We start from the raw sequence: 27304 nt of genomic DNA, 5'->3' as shown, positions 1-27304 counted from the left end.
GGCTATTCCATAGGCAAGGAGCGTAACAGGAAAAGGCAGCCATACCCAACTCTGTGGAAGTCACATGGGCCTAGGCTTGTTCATTTAGTTGACAAGATAAGTCCCATGCCATTATTTGATTATATATTATATTATATATATGATTTTAGTAAGAATAATATAATTGAACTTAGCTGAATAAAAGTTGTTTATTTAATTTTTTTAAGTGAGTGCACATATGAAGTGGCTATGTTGAGCATAAAAGTGATCATTTGAAACAGGTCCTATATGCTAGATTGAGTTTTTTAGCAACTTTAGTTGTGAATGATACAAACCTTAGAAAGTCTTAGAAAATCAAAACATATACAGTGCATTCGGAAAGTATTCAGACCCCTTCCCCTTTTCCACATTTTGTCACGCTACAGCCTAATTTTAAAATGGATTAAATAGATTCATTTTATTTTCTAAAAACCTGTTTTTGCTTTGTCATTATGGGGTATTGTGTTTAGATTAATGAGGGAAAAAAACCTATTGAATCCATTTTAGAATAAGGCTGTAACGTAACAAAACGTGGATAAAGTCAAGGGGTCGGAATACTTTCTGAAGAATGTGTATAAATATAACACTTGTTTCACTCCACGCATCAACCACTGTTTGAGGAGCATGCGCTCGCTGTCCGACAGGTGATATTCCGCCCAAACTCTGTGTGCCGTGGGCTCTCCAACCTTGTTCCTTCAGCTATCCGAGTGGGCTCCCGAGTGGCCCAGTGGTCTAAGGCACTGAATCTAAGTGATAGAGGCGTCACTACAGACCCAGATTCGATTCCAGGCTGTATCACAATCGGCAGTGATTGGGAGTTCCATACGGCGGCGCACAATTGGCCCAGCGTCGTCCGGGTTTGGGCTTAACCAAGGTAGGCCGTAGTTGTAAATAATAATTTGTTATTAACTGACTTGCCTAGTTAAATAAAGGTTAAATAAAAAAAATAATTTGGGAAACCAAGTCAAATCTGTGCGGTAACATCAATAGTAACACGTAACAACGAAACATATTTAACTAAACTGTTGACAGCCCCTCTGCACGCTCCAGAAAGGAGTAAAGGAGAGAGAGGAGATGGAAACAAACGGTGGTGATAATCTGTATAGCTGAATGTAATGTGTCACTCAATTCTGAAAATACAAAAAAATGTCCTATTACTAGGCTATTCAAAATCAAATACAAATGTACTATAATTGTAGGCTAACTGTAAGCCGCCCTGCACAATTAATAAACCAACAGCATCGCCTAGGGCTAAACGTTCTCTCCCAGACTCATGAATAGACATTTTGTAGCATAGCATATTCATTTTATTTTATTTAACTAGGCAAGTCAGTTAAGAACAAATTCTTATTTACAATGACGACCTACCCCGGAGGACGCTGGGCCAATTGTGCACTGCCCTTTGGGACTCCCAATCACGGCCAGATGTGATACAGCATAAGATAACCAGTCCATCCAGTATGAATAATTATACAACCCCACACTCAACCGTCGATTACTCAAATTTGTTTAATTTTTAAGTATAGGCTAGACGAATTATGTACCACCTCTTAAATATATTTTGTTTTATGTTTTTATACCATGCCTAATATGTGGTAGTATGCTCTGTATTGTATAACAGCAAAATCACAATTTTAAATCTGTTTTTTTTGTTTGGGTTTTTTGGGCTTGGGCTCATAAGCGATTTGAATGAGTCATCATCATACCCTTAGAAAGCTCTGTCCATTTCGTTGTGTTAGGCTTTGAAACAACATCCACAACCACTATGTTTTACACTGTTTCAACCTGCTGTTGAAGTTCTTTCTTAAATTATATCATCACAGTGAGGTGAGTTTTAAAAGTATGATATGCCTACTGTTTTGATAAGTGTTTGATGTGATTTTCAATGGCATTTGCATTGATGTCAGAGTGGATCGAGGAAGAATAGAGCCCTGAGTAGCAGGCCATTAGGAGCTGATGGTAGTTAGCTAGTTACAAAGGTATATCCAGAGGATATAAAAGGAGATTACATTGTGTGGAATTGTTCTGCGATCATGACTCATGACCGCCGGTGTGGTAATAGTCACAGCTCTAGGAGGGTACTCTGCTTGCCTGGTCTTGTAGTCAGTGTGCCCCCTCCGCAAAATACAGTAGTCAGTGTGCTCCCTCCGCAAAACACAACTTTTTCAAAAAAATTATGATAAAACTTAGCCATAAAATTGAATTTAGTAATTAATTTTATGCCTGAAAAATGTAAAAATAGGACAAATCTGAGGGAGCACGTGCCCTTGTGCCCCCTATGGGCACGAGGCCTCTGCGCGCGCATGTCGTAAATATACGACACACACAGACACACAGACACACAGACACACAGACACACAGACACCATAACATAACTGTTGCTATTTCAGGAGAGGAGTCTGGGGTCAAAAGTACTACACATCGACAACAGACTTACATTAGAGATGGGGTTACACATCATCTAGTTACTATCTAGTAACACCAATACAACAAAAATCACATTTCACACTCCACAATAAACAAGTCCAAATTACCGTCATCAATGTCTTCAATGAGCTCATAGACTGTGCAATCAAATCAACATGATTATCCTACTTACTAATCGTAATAGCAATGGTCCCTGCACATCCCTATCTCGCCACAGAGGGGCAGTAGACTCACAAAGACTGGCTCATCAAGGTCAGGCTGGAATGTTATTTGCCAGGCTAAATCATCACTAGCTCCCACTCGGCATTACAGAGTATCAACAGGGAATTCTGGTCTCTGTGTGACTGACTGGCCAGCGGTGCGGGGTCTGTGTGTGCTTGGTCGGTGCCAGATCACAGAGTTCCAGGGTTCAGGGTGGGGGGGCATTATGGGGAGTTCCGGTATCTTGGTTGTGAAATTGGTGTGCAGCACGTCTGACCCAGCCTTGAGCAGAACACAGTAGAGCACACAGAACCTCACCCGAGAGAAAGCGTTAACACACACACACAGCCACCAGGCAGGCGGTTGGTTAGTCAAAGGGTCAGGAATTTCAACATTCACAACATCAACAGAGGATGTGGGTAAAGAGAGAAGGGAGGGGGATGGCGGTGCGTTACCTCACAGGACGATCCTTGTGTCCGGTAGCTTGGCACTATCTTAAAGGTGATGCTGCCTCGCATCTCTTTCTGTGGACACAAACACACATACTCAGCATTTAAGTACACAGGCACGCAGCACACACACACGTACATACAATGTCCACTCACCAACATCCTCTGGAGTTGCTCTACGGTCTGGTTGGCCACACTGATGCTGTTGATCTCTCTGATCTCATCTCCTACATGCAGTGTTCCTACAACACACGGCAGACAGTCTTTGTTACAGTTTGTCCTTATTGCAGTATTCATTATGCGTCACAGAGTGCTGATCTAGGATCAGGTTCCCACTGTCCGTATATTCTTATCTAAAAAGGCAGAACTGATCCTAGATCAGCACTCCTACATGTACTCTGAATACAGTTGTGGCCAAAAGTTGAGAATGACACAAATATTAATTTTCAAAGTCTGCAGCCTCAGTTTGTATGATGGCTAGGGGAACAAACATCGATATTTTGGATCCATGGCCAGGAAACTCCCCAGACCTTAATCCCATTGAGAACTGATGGTCAATCCTCAAGAGGCGAGTGGACAAACAAAAACCCACAAATTCTAAGCATTGATTATGCAAGAATGAGCTGCCATCAGTCAGGATGTGGCACCACCAGCATGCCAGGGCAGATTGCAGAGGGCTTGAAAAAGAAGGGCCAACACTGCAAATATTGACTCTTTGCATCAACTTCATGTACTTTTCAACCAAAGCCTTTGACACTTATGAAATGCTTGTAATTATACTTCATTATTCCATAGTAACATCTGACAAGAATATCTAAAGACACTGAAGCAGCAGACTTTGTGAAAATTAATATTTGTGTCATTCTCAAAACTTTTGGCCACGACTGTATTCAGAGTACATGTAGGAGTGCTGATCTAGGATCAGTTCTGCCTTTTTAGATAAAAAGAATATACGGATATTTCAGCTTATTTTTACCTTCAAACTCAGTGACTCTTTGCTTGACATCATGGGAAAATAAAAAGATATTAGCCAAGACATCAGAAAAAAAATGTAGACCACAAGTCTGGTTCATCCTTGGAAGCAATTTCCAAACGCCTGAAGGTATAAACACCATGGGTATAAACACCACGCCTGAAAGTATAAACACCATGGGACCATGCTGCCGTCATACCGCTCAGGACGGAGACACGTTCTGTCTCCTAGAGATTAACGTACTTTGGTGCAAAAAGTGCAAATCAATCCCAGAACAACAGCAAAAGACCTTGTGAAGATGCTGGAGGAAACAGGTACAAAAGTGTCTATATCTACAGTAAAACGAGTCCTATATCGACATAACGTGAAAGGCCACTCAGCAAGGAAGAAGCCACTGCTCCAAAGCCGCCATTAAAAAGCCAGACTACGGTTTGCAACTGCACATGGGGACAAAGATCATACTTTTTGGAGAAATGTCCTCTGCTTTGATGAAACAAAAATAGAAATGTTTGGCCATAATGACCATCATTATGTTTGGAGGAAAAAGGGGGAGGCTTGCAAGCCAAAGAACACCATCCCAACAGTGAAGCACGGGGGTGGCAGCATCATGTTGTGTGGGTGCTTTGCTGCAGGAGGGACTGGTGCAATTCACAAAATAGATGGCATTATGAGGAAGTAAAATTATGTGGATACATTGAAGCAACATCTCAAGACATCAGTCAGGAAGTTAAAGCTTGGTCGCAAATGGGTCTTCCAAATGGACAATGACCCCAAGCATCCTTACAAAGTTGTGGCAAAATAGCTTAAGGACAAAAAAGTCAAGGTATTGGAGTGGCCATCACAAAGCCCTGACTTCAATCCTATAGAAAATTTGTGGGCAGAACTGAAAAAGTGTGTTTGAGCAAGGAGGCCTATAAATCTGACTCAGTTACACCAGCTCTGTCAGGAGGATTGGGCCAAAATTCTCCCAACTTATTGTGGGAAGCGTGTGGAAGGCTACCCGAAACATTTGACCGAAGTTAAACAATTTAAAGGCACTGATACCAAATACTAATTGAGTGTATATAAACTTCTGACCCACTGGGAGTGTGATAAACTAATTAAAAGCTGAAATAAAATCACTCTACTATTATTCGGACATTTCACATTCTAAAAATAATGTGGTGATCCTAATTGACCTTAGATAGGGAATTTACTAGGATTAAATGTCAGGAATTGTGAAAAACTGAGTTTAAATGTATTTGGCTAAGGTGTATGTAAACTTCCGACTTCAACTCTATGTGTGTGTGAGGTAGACTGGTGCTAATGCTTCAGACTGGTAGACTGGTGCTAATGCAATGTATAGCTGGGCGATATGGACAAAAAAAACGTATCACAATAAATTGACTGAATTATCGCGATAACGGTACGTTTATAACATTAATGTGCAACACAGTTGTTTTTTTTATATCACCCTTAAATCTACTACTTTGAATGTTGTAGCTATTGTGAACCAACCCGAGGGGCGGGAATCAATGGGAGTCAGACGGGTGTAGGGAATCCTGGCCGACGTCACAGGACTCCCCAAACACACACCTTACTAAAAAAGGAACAGGGCAATTACGCACGGACAGAAGGGAAACAAGGGAGACGCGGGATTAGAGAAACACGGAGGAATATAGAAGAAGAAAAAGGAAAGAGGACGACATTAAGAGACACAGAACGGATTAAGAGACGAATAACATGCATGAATAATGCTCGTAGCGAAGAGCCAAAGCCTAGCCACAAAATAGTATTTTAATTTGTTATCGAAAGACTCTTTGGTATATAAGTGAAGTGCTCTAAACCAAGATAGGATTTTGTTTCCCCTTTCTTGAACCGGCCGAGTGCCATTCTGTGAACAGTAAATATATAATTTTTACAACTTAAAAAAGACAACTCTTCCTCTGCCCACCTCGCTACTGCATAGATCGGAACTTCTCTGGACTGATCACACTATCAATTATCCCATTAACAATCCCCATATTAGCAAACTTACTTCATGTTAACACATTTCTCTAGTAGGGCCCTCAAGGCTATTTATCGTGGTGAACGATATCAGCGAAATGTTCACGATAAGTGGTCATTTTGGTGTCCATTATTTTCGGTTTACCGTCCCAGCTCTAACGTAATGTCCAGATATCCCCTGCTACGTGCACATATTGGGGAGACGTTCTGAACCGTGTGTGTGAGAATATGCAATAATAATGTATAATAGTATAGTCTGATAACCAGTAATAGCTGCTAGTGTAATAGAAAGAGATGGCTGGCTACCTTGTCTGTGGATCATTCCTCCGTGCATTATCCTGGCTACGATACAGTGGTTCAGATCGTTCATCTTCAACGTGATGCCCTGGAGAGAGAGGACAGGGGTCAGAGGTCAGCAAACATCGAGGTCATGGAAAGGTCATATAGGGTTAAGCTCAGGTTCAGGGACTGAGGCGCTAGGCTGATCTCACACAGATGGGGAAGAGAAGGGAGAAAAAGCTAGAGTTGATAGAATGTGTGTGTAAGAACAGACTGTGTATGACTATTCTTGTGGGACTGCTGTGCTGGATAATAAATAGTCAGCTTTTGAGCGTGTAATTGCAGTGTCTAAGGTTGCAAAGCTACCGGTAATTTACCAAAGTTACCAGAATCTTCGGTAATTTTGGTAATGAACAGAAAATCTATTGTAATATATGGTAACTTTGGTCATTTATACTTGAATAACTTTAAAAAAATGTTTTAATATATAGTATTACTTGTTTATAGATGTGTTCATATTGTCCATGAGTTCAGCAGAGTTGTGGACTCTCTCACAATTTGATGATTGAGACTCGACCTGATAGAAAATAACTTGAGAATTGACTAGGACTTGGAGCCTCAAGACTCGACTGACTGGAAATTGACTGGCCATATTTTGTAATGTTTTGTCACTCATTTTGTGGCACAGAATCCATGGATTACTCTCCATGCAGCCAGAGACAGTAGTCTCAAAATCGCCCGTGCAAAAAAATGTGTAATTCAACAACAGATTGGCTAGCGAAACGCACACTTGGCCCTCTCATTGCAAACTGTCAATCAACACAGGTCAGGTAAGCTAGCGAACAGATTGCTGATTTGCTGTACACACAGAAATTTGGGGTCACTAAAAAATGTCCTTGTTTTTGAAAGAAAAACACATTTTTTGTCCATTAAAATAACATCAAATTGATCAGAAACACAGTGTAGACATTGTTAATGTTGAAAATGACTATTGTAGCTGGAAACAGCTGATAAAAAAAATAAAAATGGAATATCTATATAGGCGTACAGAGGCCCATTATCAGCAATCATCATTCCTGTGTTCCAGTGGCACGTTGTGTTAGCCTTTTCAAATGATAAACTTGGATTAGTTAACTGATCATTAGAAAACCCATTTGCAATTTTGTTAGCACAGCTGAAAACTGTTGTTCTGATTAAAGAAGCAATAAAACTGGCCTTCTTTAGACTAGTTGAGTATCTGGAGCATCAGCATTTGTGAGTTCGATTACAGGCTCAAAATGGCCAGAAACAAAGCACTTTCTTCTGAATCTCGTCAGTTTATTCTTGTTCTGAGAAATGAAGGCTATTCCATCGGAGAAATTGCCAAGAAACTAAAGATCTCGTACAACGCTGGGTACTACTCCCTTCACAGGACAGCGCAAACTGGCACTAGCTACACTAATAGAAAGAGGAGTGGGAGACCCAGGTGCACAACTGAGCAAGTTGTTAGATAGCTTCAATATGGTTTCTCAAGAGGAGACTACAGTCTTGTCCTCTACCTGTGTCCGTTCAGATAGGACAGGTTAAGTCTGATAGAGACTTTTTTTTCTTGGGCTATTCTCCGTGTATATTCGGTAAATCTACTTGAATATTTTATATGATATGGAGCTTTCATCAGTGGATCATCAAGACTAGTAAATATATCTACTCACTGAGCACGTCAACCCAAATGACCCAAAGTGTGTGTGTATATAGCCCGTGTTCGTGTCGTACCATAGGTTCGTCAGTGTTCTTCTGGAACTGCACCAGTCGTACTCGAGTCACGTTCTCCAGGTCCATGTCCCCGTTGGTGCTCTCGGGCGATTCTCCGTTCAGGTAGGGCGAGGTGGGCGGGGGCGTGACCCTCAGAGCCTCATCACTGTACACCTCATGGGCCACCACGTCATGGGTCTGGAGCAAGGCCTAGAGGCAGGGGAACAGAAAAAGGGGGATTGGGAGATGGGGGGAGGGAGTGGGAGCAATACAGAACGTCATCAAGGGTCTGCAGCAAGGCTCACCTAGACACCCAGCAAGTAATAGATTTTCGCACACAAACAGTATATTCTTGAAGGCTTCATAACATACCACAGACAGGAGAAGCTACCCCCTACCGCCTCCTAAAAACCTACATACAGACACACATCACAGACTGCTAGCTTTATTCAATGACAGAGAGAATTTCTGAGAGGTACTTTACCAAAAAAACTAGGAACGTCATAAGACATGCAAGCATGAAACCCCAACAAAGACTAACCTGCTGCTGGCTTCCCCTAGTGCATACACTCATCCCACGCACTTATCGAAAGTTAAAAAACACACACACGCACACACTTTACCACAAGAGCCCACTAATGAGAGCAGACTCATGGGTTTGAAGAGAATTAATCCCCCCCCACCCGCAGATAGAGGCTTTAAAGTGACATTCCACCACTAACTTTCTCAACACCCAGGTCAGAGGTGATTTCAGCACAGTTATAAAGTGCATGCTAACTTCAGTCGAACAATGCTATGGACACAACATAGACGAGTGCTGTAACAGTGTCATAACTACTTTATATTAGGCAGGATTCAGGTTAGCAGAAAATTATTATACCTTCAGCAAACTACGCTACTACAACAGGTACTTAAAAGCTAGACACTCCTGTACTCAAGTTACAAGAGACAAAAACTGAATTCCCAAACAAAAGCATTTCTGAAGTCAAACCCAGAGTTCTAGAATATCTGGTCAACAGTAGAGTTTGAGGAGAATAGAAAAATGTAATTCAACAGTTAGAATGAGAATGTTAGTTCCTCACCAGTCTTAATAGCTGGTAGACGAAGTGAAAAAGCTGGGCTGTCTGTAGCATGCTCCTGAGAGACTGGTGGCAGGCTGGGGACACACATACCTTTCCCTTTGTGTGTGTGTGTGTGTGTGTGTGTGTGTGTCTCTAGGAATGTGGCTGCTTGTACCTAATGGTGCCTCCCTCCCTCGTCTCACCTCCTCTGTCCCCCCACCCCCACCTCTCTCTTCCCTCCACCTATCCCCTCTCCCTTCTTGTCAGACTGGGTAAAGCTTGGCCCCAAATCAGATACGACTCACTGACCGCTCTATTCCTCACATAATCTCTCCCTCTTTCCAAAACGTCCCTTCCATCTCTCCCTCCACACTACAGCCTGTAGTGCTAGGCCCCAACTTTCTCTCTTCCTGCCTCCAAGACAGGCTCCGCTCTACATGGACACATTACATCAGACACATTCTCCCCCAAAATCTCCACCCCTATTTCTCCCTCTCACTCTCTCTCCTGACTAATCGCTCACTCTACCCCTGTTCCAACTGCAATCTAATGTTCTTCTCCTCCAAATGTCCCAATACAACTCCAACATATACACCGCTCTCTCTCTCTTTCTCTCCCTCTCCTTTCTCTATCCATCCTGTGGAAGTGTGTGATTAATAATGCCTCGGTGATAAGAGGATGACTCCTCCCTCCTCCCACCCCCTTCTCTCTTTGTAGTATTGACCTCTTCATTGATCAGAGGGGAGGATAAGACACAGTGACGTGATGAGATTAACAGTGAAGCTTTTAAAGCACCTTGAGAAGTGAGACTGTTTTTCTGTCTTTAACACTGGGAACAAAAGACCAGGGAGGTCACTGATGACACACACACACACACACACACACACACACACACACACACACACACATGTCCCTATGGAGTCTTCCTATCTCTTCTGTTCCCCTCTTTCTCTGTGAGGGTCTCTAGAGATGTAAAGGACCTGATTTAGCACACTATTCTCTCTGTCTGTCTGCATGGAGTTTCAGTCTTGCCTATGGCATCCCACAGGGGGATTGGACATCAATAAACCTTCCTCTTCCTTTTATATTTTCTCTTGCTTTCGGTCACTCTACCACCCTCCCTCTCTGTCCATCTTCCTTCATCTGCTCCCCCCTCTCTGCTATAGCTTCAGTCATGGCGCCTAAACACAGCCAAGTCGAGGTGTGTGTGTGTGTGTGTGGTTTCACTGACCATAAAGTGCGGCTGGGTCAGTATCCGTCTGAGCTCCTTGACGTCGTGGTTCTCCGGGTAACAAGAGATCTCTTCCAATACCTGTAAGGTAGAGACAACAGCGCGGAGTGTCAGTCGGGTGGCCTTTCTGTAGAGTTTAAGTAGTCCTGCTCAATGCTTGTTCCAACCACACAAACGCAGGAGAGTATATGTGTGGACTATTGAGTGACACAGTACAGCAACCTCTGACCTGATTATACACACATACATACCCTCTCAACAGTTCCTAAAACACACCCCTTTAGAATCACTTCAACCAGTAAAATCGTCACTTTGAAATCTGTCAGTCCATGAACTCCCCCCTCATGGCTTCTCTTAACCAATCAGAGTCCATCTTAGGGCTTCATCACACCCCCTGCTTCTCTGAGTGACTTGATTTGGAAGGAAGGTGTATGACGTGTGTATTCATCGCAAAACATGAATCCAGTGCCATCGCCATTGATCAATCAGTGTGTGTGTGTGTGTGTAATACTGTTGTATCCATTGACTCATCATCTCTGATCAATTTAAAGACATTCACACCTCTCAGACCCAAACCTAAAATCAACAGATACAAACAATTTACATACAGTATTAGTAGGCTATTACCAACATTCTGAGTTAAAAACAATGAACAGACCCAGAACAATTTACAACCTCTTTTAGAGAGAACACGCTCACAGCCACACTACAGACTCCTTTATGGACTCACACACTGAGCTACAGCCTACATGGGTCGAGCTACAGCCTCACGTATGCAGAGTCACAGACAGCTCTACGCTTGGCCCAGTCTCCCTCTGTCAAATACCAAAATGCTTTAAAACAATTCTATTTTGTCTGTGTGTGTGTTGGGTTGTGAAAGACGTCAGGGGGCTTACATATTCCAGGTGTTTCAAAGCGGCACTTGCGTCGTCTTGGGTGGAGCTCTTTAGACCAGGAGGAGGACACAGGGAGGGACAGTTATACATGTGACCTCTGATGATGTTGTTGGTCCTCATAGGAGGAGTCAGGGGTGATTGGGTCAAAGATCAGGGGATGTCAGGAGGGTCGGGGGGAGTAAAGTTTGATAAAGGTAAAAGATGACGGCATCGAGGGGGGTGTGAAAGGTTAGTGTCTATACGCGTAGTAGAGCCACAGAGACGAGGGTCAAATCTGTGCTAGTATAGTATCATTTTAAAGCATTTCAGTGTCGCCAGTGGGGCTCAGTAGCAGGAAGCCAAGCAGAGTATTTCAGCGTCGCCAGTGGGGATCAGTAGCAGGAAGCCAAGCAGAGTATTTCAGCGTCGCCAGTGGGGATCAGTAAGCAGGAAGCCAAGCAGAGAATTTCAGCGTCGCCAGTGGGGATCAGTAAGCAGGAAGCCAAGCAGAGAATTTCAGCGTCGCCAGTGGGGATCAGTAGCAGGAAACCAAGCAGAGAATTTCAGCGTCGCCAGTGGGGATCAGTAGCAGGAAACCAAGCAGAGTATTTCAGCGTCACCAGTGGGGATCAGTAGCAGGAAGCCAAGCAGAGTATTTCAGCGTCGCCAGTGGGGATCAGTAGCAGGAAGCCAAGCAGAGTATTTCAGCGTCGCCAGTGGGGATCAGTAGCAGGAAGCCAAGCAGAGTATTTCAGCGTCGCCAGTGGGGATCAGTAGCAGGAAGCCAAGCAGAGTATTTCAGCGGAAGTCCCTTTAGCTCAACGGTGGGAAAGAAGAGAGGTTTTGTTCTGTGGTGAAATACTGGATCAATGTGTACAACATTGACTAGAAAGACACTCAGATCAGAACTCAGGAAAAAAGTAAGGATTTCAGCAGAGACAAAATAAAAGGACCCACTACTAGAGGAAGTATGGCAACTAAAGAAACATTACACGCACACATGCATAAAAAAAGACACACACAAGCATGCACTCGCCCACACATCTGTTCAGTCTCCCTCCGTACAACCTAATCCAACTAGACTAGTTCAAAAAGGGAAAACTATGACCCAGACACAACGATAAGTAGGCCATGACTAAGTCCCCTCCAGGACCAGACTAGGTCAACTCGAGTTGGTTCATTACTGAAGTCCTTGAGACTTCAACGCCACATAAAGAGTCCTAACACTGCTCTAAAGGTATTTTCCAGTGTTAATAGAGCTGTGTTAGTTTTTCCACCCACTCCCTTTCTCTTCTTCTTAGTCAGACATACATTTTAATAGCCCTCTACACACTTACAACATGTGCGCTTGTTTTGTCAAAGTCCATACACAAGCGAATCATGCACACCCCCAGCTCGCAGCTAGTTGGCTTGAGGTAAACACTATGCACCAGAGTATGCGAGGCCACTGGGCTGTTTGGTACCAATGGTGTATAAAGGAAGTAATGGCGCCAGAGGTCACAAAACAGCCCACCCCAATACACTCCACTGTTCCACAAACAACTACAGCAAACAGCAACAAATAACGGGGAAATGTGTGTGTGGGTGTCTTTTTGATGTATATGTGTGTGTAGTCCTGACACACACACACACACACACACAACTGAGAAAGTGTAAATAAACAAGCACTCTGAGCTCGTTATTGTTTTAATATGGTCTATAAATGGTCAAACAGACTGTGGAATAGCTTCACTAACAATGGGTGTGGAAAACCCGCAAAATTAATAGGTCTTTTAAGTTTGTGGAAAAGGCTACATACAGTGCATTCGGAAAGTATTCAGACCCCTTGACTTTTTCCACATTTTGTTATGTTACAGCCTTATTCTAAAATGTATTAAATAAAACATTTTCCTCATCAATCTACACACAATACCCCATAATGACAAAGAAAAAAAATGTTTGTTTTTTTAGAAATGTTTGCAAATGTATAAAAAAATAAAAACACTTTATTTACATAAGTATTCAGACCCTTTGCTATGAGACACGAAAGTGAGCTCAGGTGCATCCTGTTTCCATTGATAATCTTTGAGATGTTTCTACAACTTGTGGTCGATTAAATTGAGTGGACATGATTTGGAAAGGCACACACCTGTCTATATATAAGGTCCCACAGTTGACAGTCCATGTCAGAGAAAATACCGAGCCATGAGGTTGATGGAATAATCCATTTTTGGTGGTGAAGCATGGTGGTGGCAGCATCATGATGTGGGGATGTTTTTCAGCGTCAGGGACGGAGTCTAGTCAGGATCGAGGGAAAGATGAATAGAGCAAAGTACAGAGAGATCCTTAATGAAAACGTGATCCAGATCTCTCAGGACCTCAGACTGGGGCGAAGGTTCACCTTCCAACAGGACAATGACCCTAAGCACACAGCCAAGACAACGCAGGAGTGGCTTCGGGACAAGTCTCTGAATGTCCTTGAGTGACCCAGCCAGAGCCCAGACTTCAACCTGATTGAACATCTGTGGAGAGACCTGAAAATTGCTGTGCAGCGACGCTCCCCATCCTACCTGACAGAGCTTGAGAGGATCTGCAGAGAAGAATGGGAGAAACTCCCCAAATACAGGTGAACCAAGCGTATAGCCTCATACCCAAGAAGACAAGGCTTTAATCACTGCCAAAGGTGCTTCAACAAAGTATTGTATAAAGGGTCTGAATACTTACGTAAATGTGATAGTTTTGTATTCGTAATACATTTGCAAAAAAAAAACAATTGTAGATTGATGAGGGAAAAAAACTATTTAATCCATTTTAGAATAAAGCTGTAACATAACAAAATGTGGAAAAAGTCAAGGGGTCTGAATACTTTCCGAATGCACAGTATTCTATCTAATAGAATGCATTCCATTCCACAACTGTTATCCCCCACTCTGACTGCCCTTGCCCACTTTTCTTTCAGGGTAGAAACCTTTTGGAATGAAACAGGGCCTCACTCTGACAGTTTAGTAGTTTCAAACTGTCTTGCTCAAATGACTACCTCTGATATTGACTAGCTGTTGTTCCTTCAATCTTCTTAACAAATAAGCCATGTTGTCTGACCTACTATAGACCCAGTTTATAAACACCTGACCCCTAGAATCTGATTCAAGATCAGAGAGACCCTTCTGGTCAATACCTTCTTAATCTGTTTCTTTCAAAATCTGACCCCAGGCCAGATTGACCCAATGTTAAACAAACAGCAGATACCCAAAGAATGCTTAGGAAGTAGATAACAGCATTGAAGAGTTAGATAGGATGTCTCAAATTACACCCTATTCCCCATATAGGGCACTACTTTTGACTACTTCTGATCAGAGCCACATAGGGCTGTGGTCCAAGGAGTGCACTACATGGGAAATAGGGTGTTATTTGCGATGTGAACATAATGAATAGTAGAATGATGGTGATGAGAGAGTGTTAATAACTAGAGCCGTGTTGGTAAAGAAGACTGATCAGGGCAGAGGCATAGGAAGCAGCATGTGATAGATAGAGTTGATCAATCATATAGGTCTTCACAAGCATGGTGACAAGCACACAACATTATATCAGTGTGTGTGTGTGTGTGTGTGTGTGCTCACCTCTTTGGCTCTCTGCACAGCATCGCTAGAGGGGTTTCTGATCTGGGGGGAGGACTTGGTGTTGATCTTGTCGTAAAGCTGAAACAACACGACACACAACACTGAACAACAATGAATGGCTCATGGTGAATAATTTCAATGGCTGAATGATACATTTTGTTCCTTCTCTCTGTACTCAGAATGACCGGTTGTCTTTAGTGCCAGGCTCTCGTCAATGTGGACAATTGCGTGCTTTCATTTAAGCATTACAGAAGATTGACAATGTAGGGAACATTTATTATATAGTTTATGATGCAGACTGAAAGAGGAGCAACACTTTGGTTCTGTATGCAATGAACCAGCTGACTATACAAGATCAACTGTTGAGGTTGTGTGCGTGCGTATGAATCAGTGTGTAAACACAACGTACACACAGTTGAGTAGTCTCCACTAACCAACCAAGACAAGCAGAGGAGTTGTGTGTCAGACACAAATAAAAGTCGGGCTCATTGTTCACACTATTGAGAGGAGAAAAAGAGAGCTTGGTTGAAAAGTCAGCGATAAAATAACTTAGGATAGAAAAATGTAACTCATGACCTTCATAAGAATGTGTGTTGGATAATGTACACATTTTTCTGGACAGCAAAGGAGAGCAGCTGACATCATAAGACAGCACGTACATGTACAGGTGCACTCACGCATGCACACACACCTCTCTTTCAAAAGAGGCATTTCCCCATAGCTCCTGGCCAGAGACACAAGGCAGACCAATAGTACTATCACAAGTAGCAGTTTTCAGGCGCTGGTTTAGGCAACAATCAGAAACATGGTACGAAAAGAGCTAACATTTAGTTAATGTGTATTTCTCCTTTAGAAGTCAAAACTACAGCTGGGAACGGTCCCATTTTTCTAGAAATGTACATTCTGTGGCTATCCTTCCGTGGAAATTATTTGACTAAATGTGTGTGCTATTTGTATGAACACCAACACAGTGATATTCAGACAGTATTATCATGCTAAGTCTGCTGTGTGTGTCATTCCTGAGTATGTGATGGGAAAAGGAGGAGAAGATTCTGAATGTTTGAGATGTCTGTGGTGCCTGGGTCTGCAGTGGGAGTCAACCATGTTTGGACAGATGCCTGTGTGATGTATGTGTGGGGAGTGCATGGGGAGGCTGAGCACTAGACACCTGCTGTTCCTGGGAAAGTTCAGAGGCTCTGTCTTTCTCTGTCCGCTCCTACTGTGGAAGGCTGACATGAGAACCAGGGTCCAGGGTTTTGTCTGCATAGAAAAGTATTGGGCGGTCCGCATAAGTGTTTTCTTTGGGCCGCCCATGTTCAAAGAGTACAGTGATGGAAAACGTTTTCAGTGTAAACTTAAACAAGTCAAACCCAGATATAAAGTATGTAGAAAGGATCATGTATATTTTTTCAATAAGATCTTTGAGAACTAACAATAACCAAAACAAAAGCTAGAATCTAAAATTGAAAAAAAAAAAAAAAATGATGCATTCGGGAGTATTTTTGTCATGACATTGATAGCTGCGGGAAGTGGGGATGCTGGGGTGAAAAATCTGAAGTAATAAATAAATTAAAATAATAACGATAAAATTCTAAAAAGGAGTGCACTGTGGTTTTACAACCCCTGATATAGCCATCTGCAGGGTCATGGAAACCACACCCACCCACACAATGACACCCACCAAGACACACTTCATTTTGAGTAGGTGTATGAAGTCTCGGTAGCTAACAGGAAATGCTATTTTCAGATCTGCTTGCAATGTTTAGATGTGACGATACAGACTTATAAAACTGCCTCAAGTATAGACTGTAGGACATACTGGACGAACTTTACACTTGGCACTTACTTCAAACTACTAATGCTACGTGCTACCATTATAAAAGATCTTACAGATTGCTTATTAAAACTTGACATTTTCAGAAACAAGTGTATATACAGATCTTAAAATATTGTCATTTAACATATCACTCATTTGCCTAACTGTCAAACTGTTGTCTGAAGTTACAGTCAACAATGTTCTAAAAGGAGTGAAATAAAGCCTTACTCCATCCCAAGTAAGGACCACTGACACACACACACACACACACACACTGAAACAACAAGGCCGACTCACCAACCAGGTCCCAAGCAGTACTCAAACACCCTAACCCAGAAGAGAATATGCACAACAATGTTCTAAAAGGAGTGAAATAAAGCCTTACTCCATCCCAAGTAAGGACCACTGACACACACACTGAAACAACAAGGCCGACTCACCAACCAGGTCCCAAGCAGTACTCAAACACCCTAACCCAGAAGAGAATATGCACAACAAGCACTAAGATAGCTTAGCATCCAGACTAGGCTACTGTTACAGTACATCCATTCCGTTTCCCGTGGATCTGTAGTTTCCCTGAGCCTCTCTGTGTGCGAGTGGAGAGGATGGTAACATCAGCCCTACAGATGTACTCACAGATACCCTACTGCAGGAGTCTGGAGTCACACAGCAGTGAAAGGGGCTAAGGCCTGACAATAGCACCCATTGTTCACTCTCTTTTCAGTGCAGAAGTCTGGGTCTCTCTCTCTCCTTGTTTCTGTCGCTTTTCAGAGCTGGATTGTGGGGGTCTCTCTCTCTCTCTTCAGTGATGGAGTCTGGGTCTCCTCTTTCTTACAATTTTCAGTGCAGCAGTGTGATCTCTCTTGCTCTCTCTAATGGGCATCTGCAGCAACAGGTTTCTAGTGAAAGGCCGTCCTAGGGAGAGAGAGTTGGAGACAAGTCTTCCTCTCTTTCTCTTCTTGACCCATTCAGCCCCTGGAAAATGGGGCAGGGTCCGTAAGCAACTGCCTCATCCTCCCCCTTCCTTCCTTTTCCACCAACCCTTTTCTAACACTATTTGTTAACTCCCTTTCCCAACCCCCTCCAAACCTCACATCCTCAACTTAAGATATTGTAGGCCTTATAAGTTCATAAAACGCATGAATGCGCACGCACACACACAACCAACCTAGATAACAGTTTGTGTTATGACTGTCAAGTCAGTTGCCAGAAGTTGCATAAGCTGTTATACTTTGTGATGAAGGGTGTGATTCAAGTGTTACCAAGACCCCTTCAGGATTAAGATAAGAGTTTTTAGAGTCAACAGGCCTCAAAGTAAGCCCTTTAGTAAAACCCAGTTTCCCCCAGCCAGATAGCCTTCAGTAACACACACACACACACACACAGCTTCTCTCCTAATGTGGCATGAAATCATGAGTGCAGCATAGTTTCCTCTGCAGGGTGTGTGTGTGTGTGTTTTGGCAGTGAGCTGCTGGTGCCCTCTGGAGCAGAGAGGTTTGGTGTTTGGCTGGCTGCTATGAGTTCTGGGTGACAGACAAAACACAGAAAACACTGGCAAGAGAGAGGGACAGGGACATAGAGAGTGAGTGAGAGACTAATCTGTCCATCTTCCACAACATGACAACATGCTTATAACTCCACATAACCCTCTGATAAACTATATGGAGTTTGCACAATCTTTCACCCACATATATTCACTTATTTTTATGTCAAGGGAAGGTGTCTACAAACGGGCTAGATAGCTAGCTAGCTAAAGGAAATGAGCCGTTAATGTAGTCAGCTAGAGTTAAGAGTATTGGAATGGAGCAGTAGCCTAACTGTCAGAGGCAGACAGAGCCATGGGAGTCAGCTGATCAAGTTTCTGTGTGTCTGACCTCCAGCTAAACTGCCCTCCGCCATAGACATGAGTCAGTCAGTCAGAGAGAGGAGGTTAAAGATGACTCAACGACAGCTGGTGCCGATCGTCATCTAATGACAGAAACATCACATCTGTCTGACTTACATTTTAGTGGCCCGACTAGCAGTAGGTCTACCTATGTGTTGGTCTCATTCTGTGTGTGTGTGTGTGTGTGTGTCTACTCACATCTAGTAGTGTGTGTAGATGCTCGTCTTGGAAGACACTGTGTAGGAAGTCCATGTCTTTCTCACTGCAGTCGGTCAAAGCATGGATCTCCTCAAGACTGTCCAGCACCTGAGACACAGCCCCTGTACACACACACACACACACACACACACACACAAGCACGCACGTCAAAACAGCCAATCCATAATCATTAAGACAGTTATGTAGGCAACAGTACAAAAAAAGAGAATACATTGAACAGGAAATGGGGAAAAAACGACAAATAATGCAAGACAAAACAACAAATGGACACAAAGCACACGCAGGCAGGATCTAGGTGTGTGAGAGTTGATTGCTGGAGAACTAGGGACAGCACAGACAGATACAGAACCCACAGACACAGAGCAGTATATACCTAGAGGAGGGATACCTACTTTCTGCTGCAAGTAGTCCTATCAGGAAGGCAGCATTAACACAAACAATACAGAGTTTACGTTGAGACAAACTGACTAAGTTATCATCCTCATGTAGGGACTACATGGACACAACAGCGGTAAAGAATAACTATAATTGAGGCTGAAACAGTCTCTGAAAACAGTGCAGCCCATCCAAAGATTTCAGAGGTGCTGAATTGACTTGTTAGTCCAACAAAAAGAACAGCAGTACTGTGTCAGAGGTAAGAGAAATTCTAAACTGTGTGTGTGTGTATGTCTTCAGTAGAGTCCATGTTTTACAGATAATGTTTAATCAAGGGTTGGGCTGGAACAAAAGCCTGCAAGCCCAGTACAGTTGCTCTCCAGGATGACGTTTCAGAAGCCGGTGTAAGAGTTAGAGCACTAGAGAAGATATTTTCTTTGTGAAAACAATACATTGAAAAAGACATAAGACAAAAGGGGGATACCTCGTCAGTTGTACAACTGAATGTATTCAACTGAAATGTGTCTTCCGCATTTAAACCAACCCCTCTGAATTAGGGAGGTGCGGGGAATGCCTTAATCGACATCGGTGCCCGGGGAACAGGAACCCAGAGTTGTAAATAATTGTGTGTGCGCACGTGCAAACGTGTGTGTGTGTGTGTGTGTGTATGTTACTCCTACCCGAGGATGTGGGGTCTTCAGAGAAGTCAGGCATCTCCTCTGGTGGATCTCCGTAGAAGGAGTTAAACTTGTGGCTGGAGACTGCTGCCAGTACGGCTCCCTGAGACAGAGACAGTTAGACAAACCATCTTCCCTGTCAGCACCAAATGTTTTAAAACATTAACATTACAACTAGAAAAGGAGAGTAGAATTTGGGGAGCTGACCTTGAGCTTTCTCCTGGCGTTGAACTTCCTCAGCTGTTCCACCGTCTCTAGCAGGTGGATCTTATAGGCATAACGGTCTCTCTCCTGATCAATACAATCACAATCTCACTTTACTAGCCTTTCGGTATCCCAAGAAGACAATGTGTGTGTGTGTGGACATGTTTAACTATTATTTTGGGGACCAGAAGTCCCCACAAGAATAGTAAACTAACAATAATTTGATCAACTGCGGACATTTTGTTAGTCCCCATGAGGTCAACATGCTATTTCTAGTGGGTTTAGGGTTAAGGTTAGAATTAGTGTTAGAATTAGAATTACTTTAAGGGTTAGGAGCTAGGGTTAGTTTTAGGGTTAGGAGCTAGGGTTAGGGGTAAGGTTAGGGTAAGAGTACAGGTTAGGGTTTTGAATGGGACTGAATTGTGTGTCCCCACAAGGTTAGCTGTACAAGGCTGTGTGTGTGTGTGTGTGTGTGTGTTTGTACACTGTAAAAGGGGTTGCAGTGAATTTGACAGTAACTTACAGGCAGCTCACTGGCAAGTGACTGTATTCCATACTACAGTACCAAAGCAAGTACTGTGTAATGGCACAGTACAATACCTTATAATATACTGTAAAAACATCAATGCTCCCATAATACAACATACCAGTTAACTTCGTACAGCCCTTTCCCGAATGGGTGCAACAGATAGCCTCTTACAGCCTCGAGCCACACAACAATACGATGCATCCACTCGTGGTCAAAACATGTTTGCCACTGTAAAAATACGGTACTGTATTCTGTGGGGTGGAATTACAGTACCATTTGAAATACACCCCCTCTCCCCCCAAAATGTTCACATAATGCACCATCATTTACAGTATGCTGTGATCCAGTGGAGTTTGAGGCAGACAGTGTGTGTGTGTGTGTTTGTGTACCTTGAGCCAGGGGTGGTTGAGTGCCTCGTAGACAGTGATTCTCTCTGCAGGGTCCAGCATGAGCATCCGTCTCACCAGGTCTTTAGCGCTCTCCGAGATATGGCCCCATTGCCTGGGGTTTAACTGGAGAGACACACGCACACGGAGAGAGAGAAAAGCACACACATTTTCAGGTGGGGTAAGGATACTAATACCATAGGCACAGACTGGAGTTATTATTGTACACATCATTGTGTGGTGGCGTTTTGTAAATCAACTACTACCTTGTATTTGCCTCTGCAGATGGCTTCAAACAGGCGTTCCTTTGTGCCGTAGAAGGGCAGGCAGCCAGAGAGCAGGATGAAGAGGATGACGCCACAGCCCCACACATCTACTGGCTTACCATAAGGCTCCCTCTTCACCACCTCTGGGGCCATGAAGTGGGGTGTTCCTACACGACCTGTAGGGAAGAGACAAAGGGTAGAAACGCATTCAGTCATACACACGTGTGGACGAGTGGCCCTCCTCTGGGACTGTCACCTTGTCGTGGTGAGGGGGCTTATGTACCTCAACGACCCCTCAGAGCTATGCAGGTGGGAGGTAACTCCCAGCAGGTCTAACCAAACCGGACAGGTCTAGGGTGAGGGGACATACGAAGCACAGTCCGCCTATTGATCATGGAGCCTTACAAAGGAAAATTATCTACGACCAGCTATGTGAGACAACAAAACATCCCAATCGTATCAAGTACATTTTCCCTCAACAATGGATCTATGCAAAGTCAATCTTAGTGGGAAAAGACAAGTGTCATATGACACCTGGAAAGAAATAGAGGCAAGGAGGGAGACCAAACTCAACTGGGAAATGGATGACACCAAGAGAGGAGGTCTGCAGCAGGAATACAGACATAGAAATAAGTTGGTCAGAAAGAGGGAAAAGAAAGCACACAAGGAACAGCTTGCTAGCGAGGTGGAGGCAGCAGCCAAAGCAAAAAAATTCCAAGGAGCTGTACAAGATCACCGGACAGCTGGCTGGGAAGAACAGGAGCCAAAGCCACCCCATTAGAGATAAACGGGAAACCCTCTTACCAAAAAATCACAAGAAATGGAGTGCTGGAGATAACACTTTGAGGAAATTCCAAACAAGCCTCCACCTGACTTAACAAAATCTGTCGTTCTGTCCCTGAACAGGCAGTTAACCCACTGTTCCCAGGCCGTCATTGAAAATAAGAATTTGTTCTTAACTGACTTGCCTGGTTAAATAAAGGTAAAAAAATAATAAAAAAAAACACAGACATTGTGCCAGCAACAGCCCTGCAAACAACAATTATTTGCTAGGATGTCCCCAGAACATCACAAAAAGATCACCTAACCTGGTCAGGAAGTTATCAAAACACTTAGTTTAGAAAATCTAAATTCAGCAATTGCATTCTTCTCATATTACTCTGTAGGCTACTGACCTATTCAAAACTTATTCTGGCATCTCACCAAACATCTGTCAGTAGTTATTGAACTCAACCGGCAGGAGGTTTGTTTGCTGTGATTGAGTGGGGCGAAACAGCTGCGGGCAAGGTTCTGACAGATGGGTGTGTCTTGGTGTTGGCAAGGATTTCTTGCTGGCCACCCCCATTTCTTGAGGAGAAAGCAAAAAAAAACTAGGCCAAATCAGCAGGTGCAGTTCCCCTTTAAGTCAAGTAAGTCATGGACACATGAATGCGCACACACATGCTCACACACAGAATATCACTTCTTGTTTTTTCTGAACAGAATGTCAATTCTACTGAATATGAAAGAAGAAGTGGTCTTTCTTCTGGCTTCAGAAGCCACAAACTACCAAAGAAATTGGAACATCATTAATATTCATATTCTACTACAACTCTTTACTACGCTTCTGAGTGTGCGTTTTCAAGTTTGAAGTTATATGTCACATGCACACTGGAAGATGGTGCCGAAGAACATGGCTGACGTTCTACATTCTCCCAACCAATTGTGCAATTTTGTAAAAAAAAAGTATTTGGTATAAGTTATTTTTTAACTTATTGTGTGCATAATGTTGCTGCTACCGTCTCTTAAAACCTCTTGCAGCTCCCCCCTTACTTTGTGCAATTTCCACCTGAAGACATACCCAAATCTAACAGCCTGTAGCTCAGGCACAGAACCAAGGATATGCATATTCTTGGTACCATTTGAAAGAAAACACTCTGAAGTTTGTGGAAATGTGAATTGAATGTAGGAGAATAACACACAATAGATCTGGTTTAGATAAAACAATGAAAGAAATGTTTTTATTTTTTATTTTTGTATCATCATCTTTAAAATGAACAAGATAAAACAAACATTCAGATGGGGACAATTTCAGTGAAAAATATAAGAGGGCAACAGTACTTGTGCAAAGTTTCAGAATGATAACTTCCAAAATGAGTGTGCTACATGACATTTATCATGAAGTCACCCAGCTGTCTCACACAAGTAGCCCAAATGTACCCAAGTGACCAAATTGGTGAAGTTATACATTTGGAAACAAATAACTATATACAAAATACCAAAATGGTATTCTAACACACCCCCCCCAAAGAATTGAGAAAAAAAATGAAATAACTTTTTTTTAATAATAATTATTGATTAAAAAATATATGAAAAAATATATATATACATTTACAAAATAACATGGGTAACTATTTACACACTTTCAATATTTGGAAGACCCTCAGTCCTCTATCAAATCAAATATATTTATATGCACAATGATGTCATCAAATATATTTATATGCACAATGATGTCATGACTTGTTGTCTTTAAATCGGTTTCTTTCAGTCAATACGTCCCGCGAAATGGCCCATCAGGTTTGATTGTGTTACAAACAAACCAGTTGATTGCAGTGAAACCAAACATGACTGGAAAAGTCACGTTCTGTGTGGATTATTTACCTGGAATGTGTCGTCGAAAATGGAATGAGACGGAATTCACGACACAAGCGGTTCACAAAATGTTTCGTGTTAGGCTATAAAAACAAATTTGATCAAACAAAAGATCATTCATTGTGTAACAATGAGCATTGGAATTGCAAACAGACGAAGATCGTCAAAGGTAAATTATTTATTTTAATGCAGTTTGTGATTATGTTACGCCTGTGCTGTTTAAAATAGTTTTTTTATGGGGCTCTATGCTCAGATAATCGCATCGTATCCTTTCGCAATAAATCCTTTTTTAAATCTGACAACGCAGTTGGATTAGCAAGATTCTAGGCTTTCGATACATGTGAGACACTTGTATTTTCATGAATGTTTAATATGACTATTTATGTAGCGATCACCGTATGTTGTGGAATTTCAGCCCGCTAGCGGGTTCTGTGCGCAGAGAGGTTAAGACCGAAAATAAATTCTAGACATCAGAAAAGCGTTCACTCACCGCGGACTGGAAGAATCTTTTTCCTTTAATGGGTCCGATGAGAAGGATATCCTGTTTTCACTGGAACCGGACCAGATCGACACCTTTTCCGCGAATAAAAGACACCGGAAATGGGGACGCAGAGCAGGGACTCCTGAGAATCCGTAGGAAAGCGAGTAAACTCCCAATAGCTTCCATTCTTCTTGCTAACGTGCAATCGTTAGAAAATAAAATTGATGACCTACTATTAAGATTATCCTACCAACAGGACATTAAAAACATCTTATGTTTCCCCGAGACGTGGCTGAACAAAGAAACTGACAATTTATAGTCGTGGCCAAATTTTTTGAGAATGACACAAATATTAATTTTCACAACGTTTGCTGCTTCAGTGTCTTATGATATTTTTGTCAGATGTTACTATGGAATACTGAAGTGTAAATATAACCTTTTCATTAGTGTCAAAGGCTTTTATTGACAATTACATGAAGTTAATGCAAAGAGTGAATATTTGCAGTGTTGACCCTTCTTTTTCCAAGACCCCTGCAATCCGCCCTGGCATGTTGTCAATTAACTTCTGGGCCAGAACCTGACTGATGGCAGGCCATTCTTGCATAATCAATGCTTGGAGTTTGTCAGAATTTGTGGGTTTTTGTTTGTCCACTGGCCTTGAGGATTGACCACAATGGGATTAAGGTCTGGGAAGTTTCCTGGCCATGGACCCAAAATATCAATGTTTTGTTCCCCGAGCCACTTAGTTATCAATTTTGCCTTATGGCAAGAGGCTCCATCAATGCTAGAAAAGGCATTGTTCGTCACCAAACTGTTCATGGATGGTTGGGAGAAGTTGCTCTCTGAGGATGTGTTGGTACCATTCTTTATTCATGGCTGTGTTCTTAGGCAAAATTGTGAGTGAACCCACTCCCTTGGCTGAGAAGCAACCCCACATATGAATGGTCTCAGGATGCCTTACTGTTGGCATGACACAGGACTGATGGTAGCGCTCACCTTGTCTTTTCCGGTCAAGCTTTTTTCCGGATGCCCCGAACAATCGGAAAGGGGATTCATCAGAGGAAATTACTTTACCCCAGTCCTCAGCAGTCCAATCCCTGTACCTTTTGCAGAATATCAGTCTGTCCCTGATGTTTCTCCTGGAGAGAAGTGGCTTCTTTGCTGCCCCTCTTCACACCGGGCCATCCTCCAAAAGTCTTCGCCTCACTGTGTGTGCAGATGCAATCACACCTGCTTGCTGCCATTCCTGAGTAAGCTCTGTACTGGTGGTGCCCCTATCCCGCAGCTGAATCAACTTTAGGAGACGGTCCTGGTGCTTGCTGGACTTTCTTGGGTGCCCTGAAGCCTTCTTCACAACAATTGAACCGCTCTCCTTGAAGTTCTTGATGATCCGATAAATGGTTGATTTAGGTGCAATCTTACTGGCAGCAATATCCTGGCCTGTGGAGCCCTTATAGTGCAAAGCAATGATGACGGCACGTGTTCCCTTGCAGGTAACTATGGTTGACAGAGGAAGAACAATGATTCCAAGCACCACCCTCCTTTTGAAGCTTCCCGTCTGTTATTCGAACTCAATCAGCATGACAGAGTGATCTCCAGCCTTTTCATCGTCAACACTCACACCTGTGTTAACAAGAGAACCACTGACATGATGTCAGCTGGTCCTTTTGTGGCAGGGCTGAAAAGCAGCGGACATGTTTTTTGGGGGATTCAGTTCATTTGCATGGCAAAGAAGGACTTTGCAATTAATTGCAATTCATCTGATCACTCTTCATAACATTGCCATCATATAATACTCATCTGTATTATTCGTATCCGTCTATTTACCACCACAAAGTGAAGCTGGTACTCTCAAACAAGACCGCTCTCAACCAACTCTATAAGGCCATAAGCAAAGAAGAAAATGCTCACCCAGAAGTGGTATTCCTAGTTGCAGGGAACTTTAATGCAAGCAAACTTAAATAGGTTTTACCAAATTTTACCAGCATGTCACATGTGCAGGCAGGGAAAAATAATCCTAGTCCACCTTTACTCTACACACAGAGATGCATATAAAGCTCTCTCCCTCCCTCTGTAAAATTTGACCACAATTTTATCCTCCCGATTCCTGCTTACAAGCAAAAACTAAACCAGGAAGTACCAGTGACTTGCTCAATACGGAAGTGGTTAGATGACGCGGATGCTACACTACAGGACTGTTTTTCTAGCACAGACTGGAATATGTTCAGGGATTCATCCAATGGCATTGAAGAACACACCACCTCAGTCATCGGCTTCATCAATAAGTGCATCGATGACGTTGTCCCCACAGCGACTGTACATACATATTCCAACCAGAAGCCATGGATTACAGGCAACATCCTCATTGAGCTATAGGCAAGAGCTGCCGCTTTCAAGGAGCTGTAGTCTAGTCCGGACGCTTATAAGAAATCCCGCTATGCCCTCAGATGAACCATCAAACAAGCAAAGCGTCAATACAGGATTGAGATTGAATTCTACTACACCGGCTCTGACGTTCGTCGGATGTGGCAGGGCTTAAACTATTATGGACTACAAAGGGAAACCCAGACGTGAGCTGGCCAGTGATGCGAGCCTACCAGACGAGCTAAATGCCTTTTATGCTTGCTTCGAGGCAAGAAACACTGAAGCATGCACAAGAGCACCAGCTGTTCTGGATGACTATGTGATAACGCTCTTGGTAGCCGATGTGAACAAAACCTTTAAACAGGTCAACATTCACAAAGCCGCTGGGCCAGATGGATTACCAGGACGTGTACTCAAAGCATGCGCGGACCAATGTCAGCGGGTCTTCACTGACATTTTCATCCTCTCCCTGACCGAGTCAGTTATACCTACATGTTTCAAGCAGACCACCATAGTCCCTGTGCCCAAGAAACTGAAGGTAACCTGCCTAAATGATTATCTCCCTGTGGCGCTCACGTCGGTAGCAATGAAGTGCTTTGAAAGGCTGGTAATCAACAGCATCCTCCTGGACACCCTAGACC

The 27304-nt window shown here is 42.9% G+C and overlaps 1 protein-coding gene across 13 annotated transcripts in view; it reads right to left on the bottom strand.

Moving 5' to 3' along the window:
- The window catches only part of LOC135547311 (peripheral plasma membrane protein CASK), a 203510-nt gene that overhangs the window by 16155 nt on the left and 160051 nt on the right, over positions 1-27304 (bottom strand). For 5 of the 13 annotated variants that reach the window (XM_064976171.1, XM_064976173.1, XM_064976176.1 and 2 more), the window contains exons 7-18: positions 21182-21360; positions 20922-21044; positions 20007-20090; positions 19803-19902; positions 18727-18848; positions 14828-14905; positions 11253-11300; positions 10357-10437; positions 8086-8274; positions 6361-6439; positions 3252-3337; positions 3102-3170 (exon numbers count right to left, since the gene is read on the bottom strand). In XM_064976171.1, the coding sequence (XP_064832243.1) occupies positions 3102-3170; positions 3252-3337; positions 6361-6439; positions 8086-8274; positions 10357-10437; positions 11253-11300; positions 14828-14905; positions 18727-18848; positions 19803-19902; positions 20007-20090; positions 20922-21044; positions 21182-21360 (1238 nt within the window). The remainder of the gene's footprint in view (positions 1-3101; positions 3171-3251; positions 3338-6360; positions 6440-8085; positions 8275-10356; positions 10438-11252; positions 11301-14827; positions 14906-18726; positions 18849-19802; positions 19903-20006; positions 20091-20921; positions 21045-21181; positions 21361-27304) is intronic. The other 8 variants (XM_064976174.1, XM_064976177.1, XM_064976180.1 and 5 more) reach the window with 3 other exon arrangements.

Source organism: Oncorhynchus masou, chromosome 10, assembly GCF_036934945.1.
Source record: "Oncorhynchus masou masou isolate Uvic2021 chromosome 10, UVic_Omas_1.1, whole genome shotgun sequence".
Taxonomy (NCBI): domain Eukaryota; kingdom Metazoa; phylum Chordata; class Actinopteri; order Salmoniformes; family Salmonidae; genus Oncorhynchus; species Oncorhynchus masou.
Note: the sequence above shows the minus strand (reverse complement) of the source record. Positions and strands in the feature narration are given on the sequence as shown.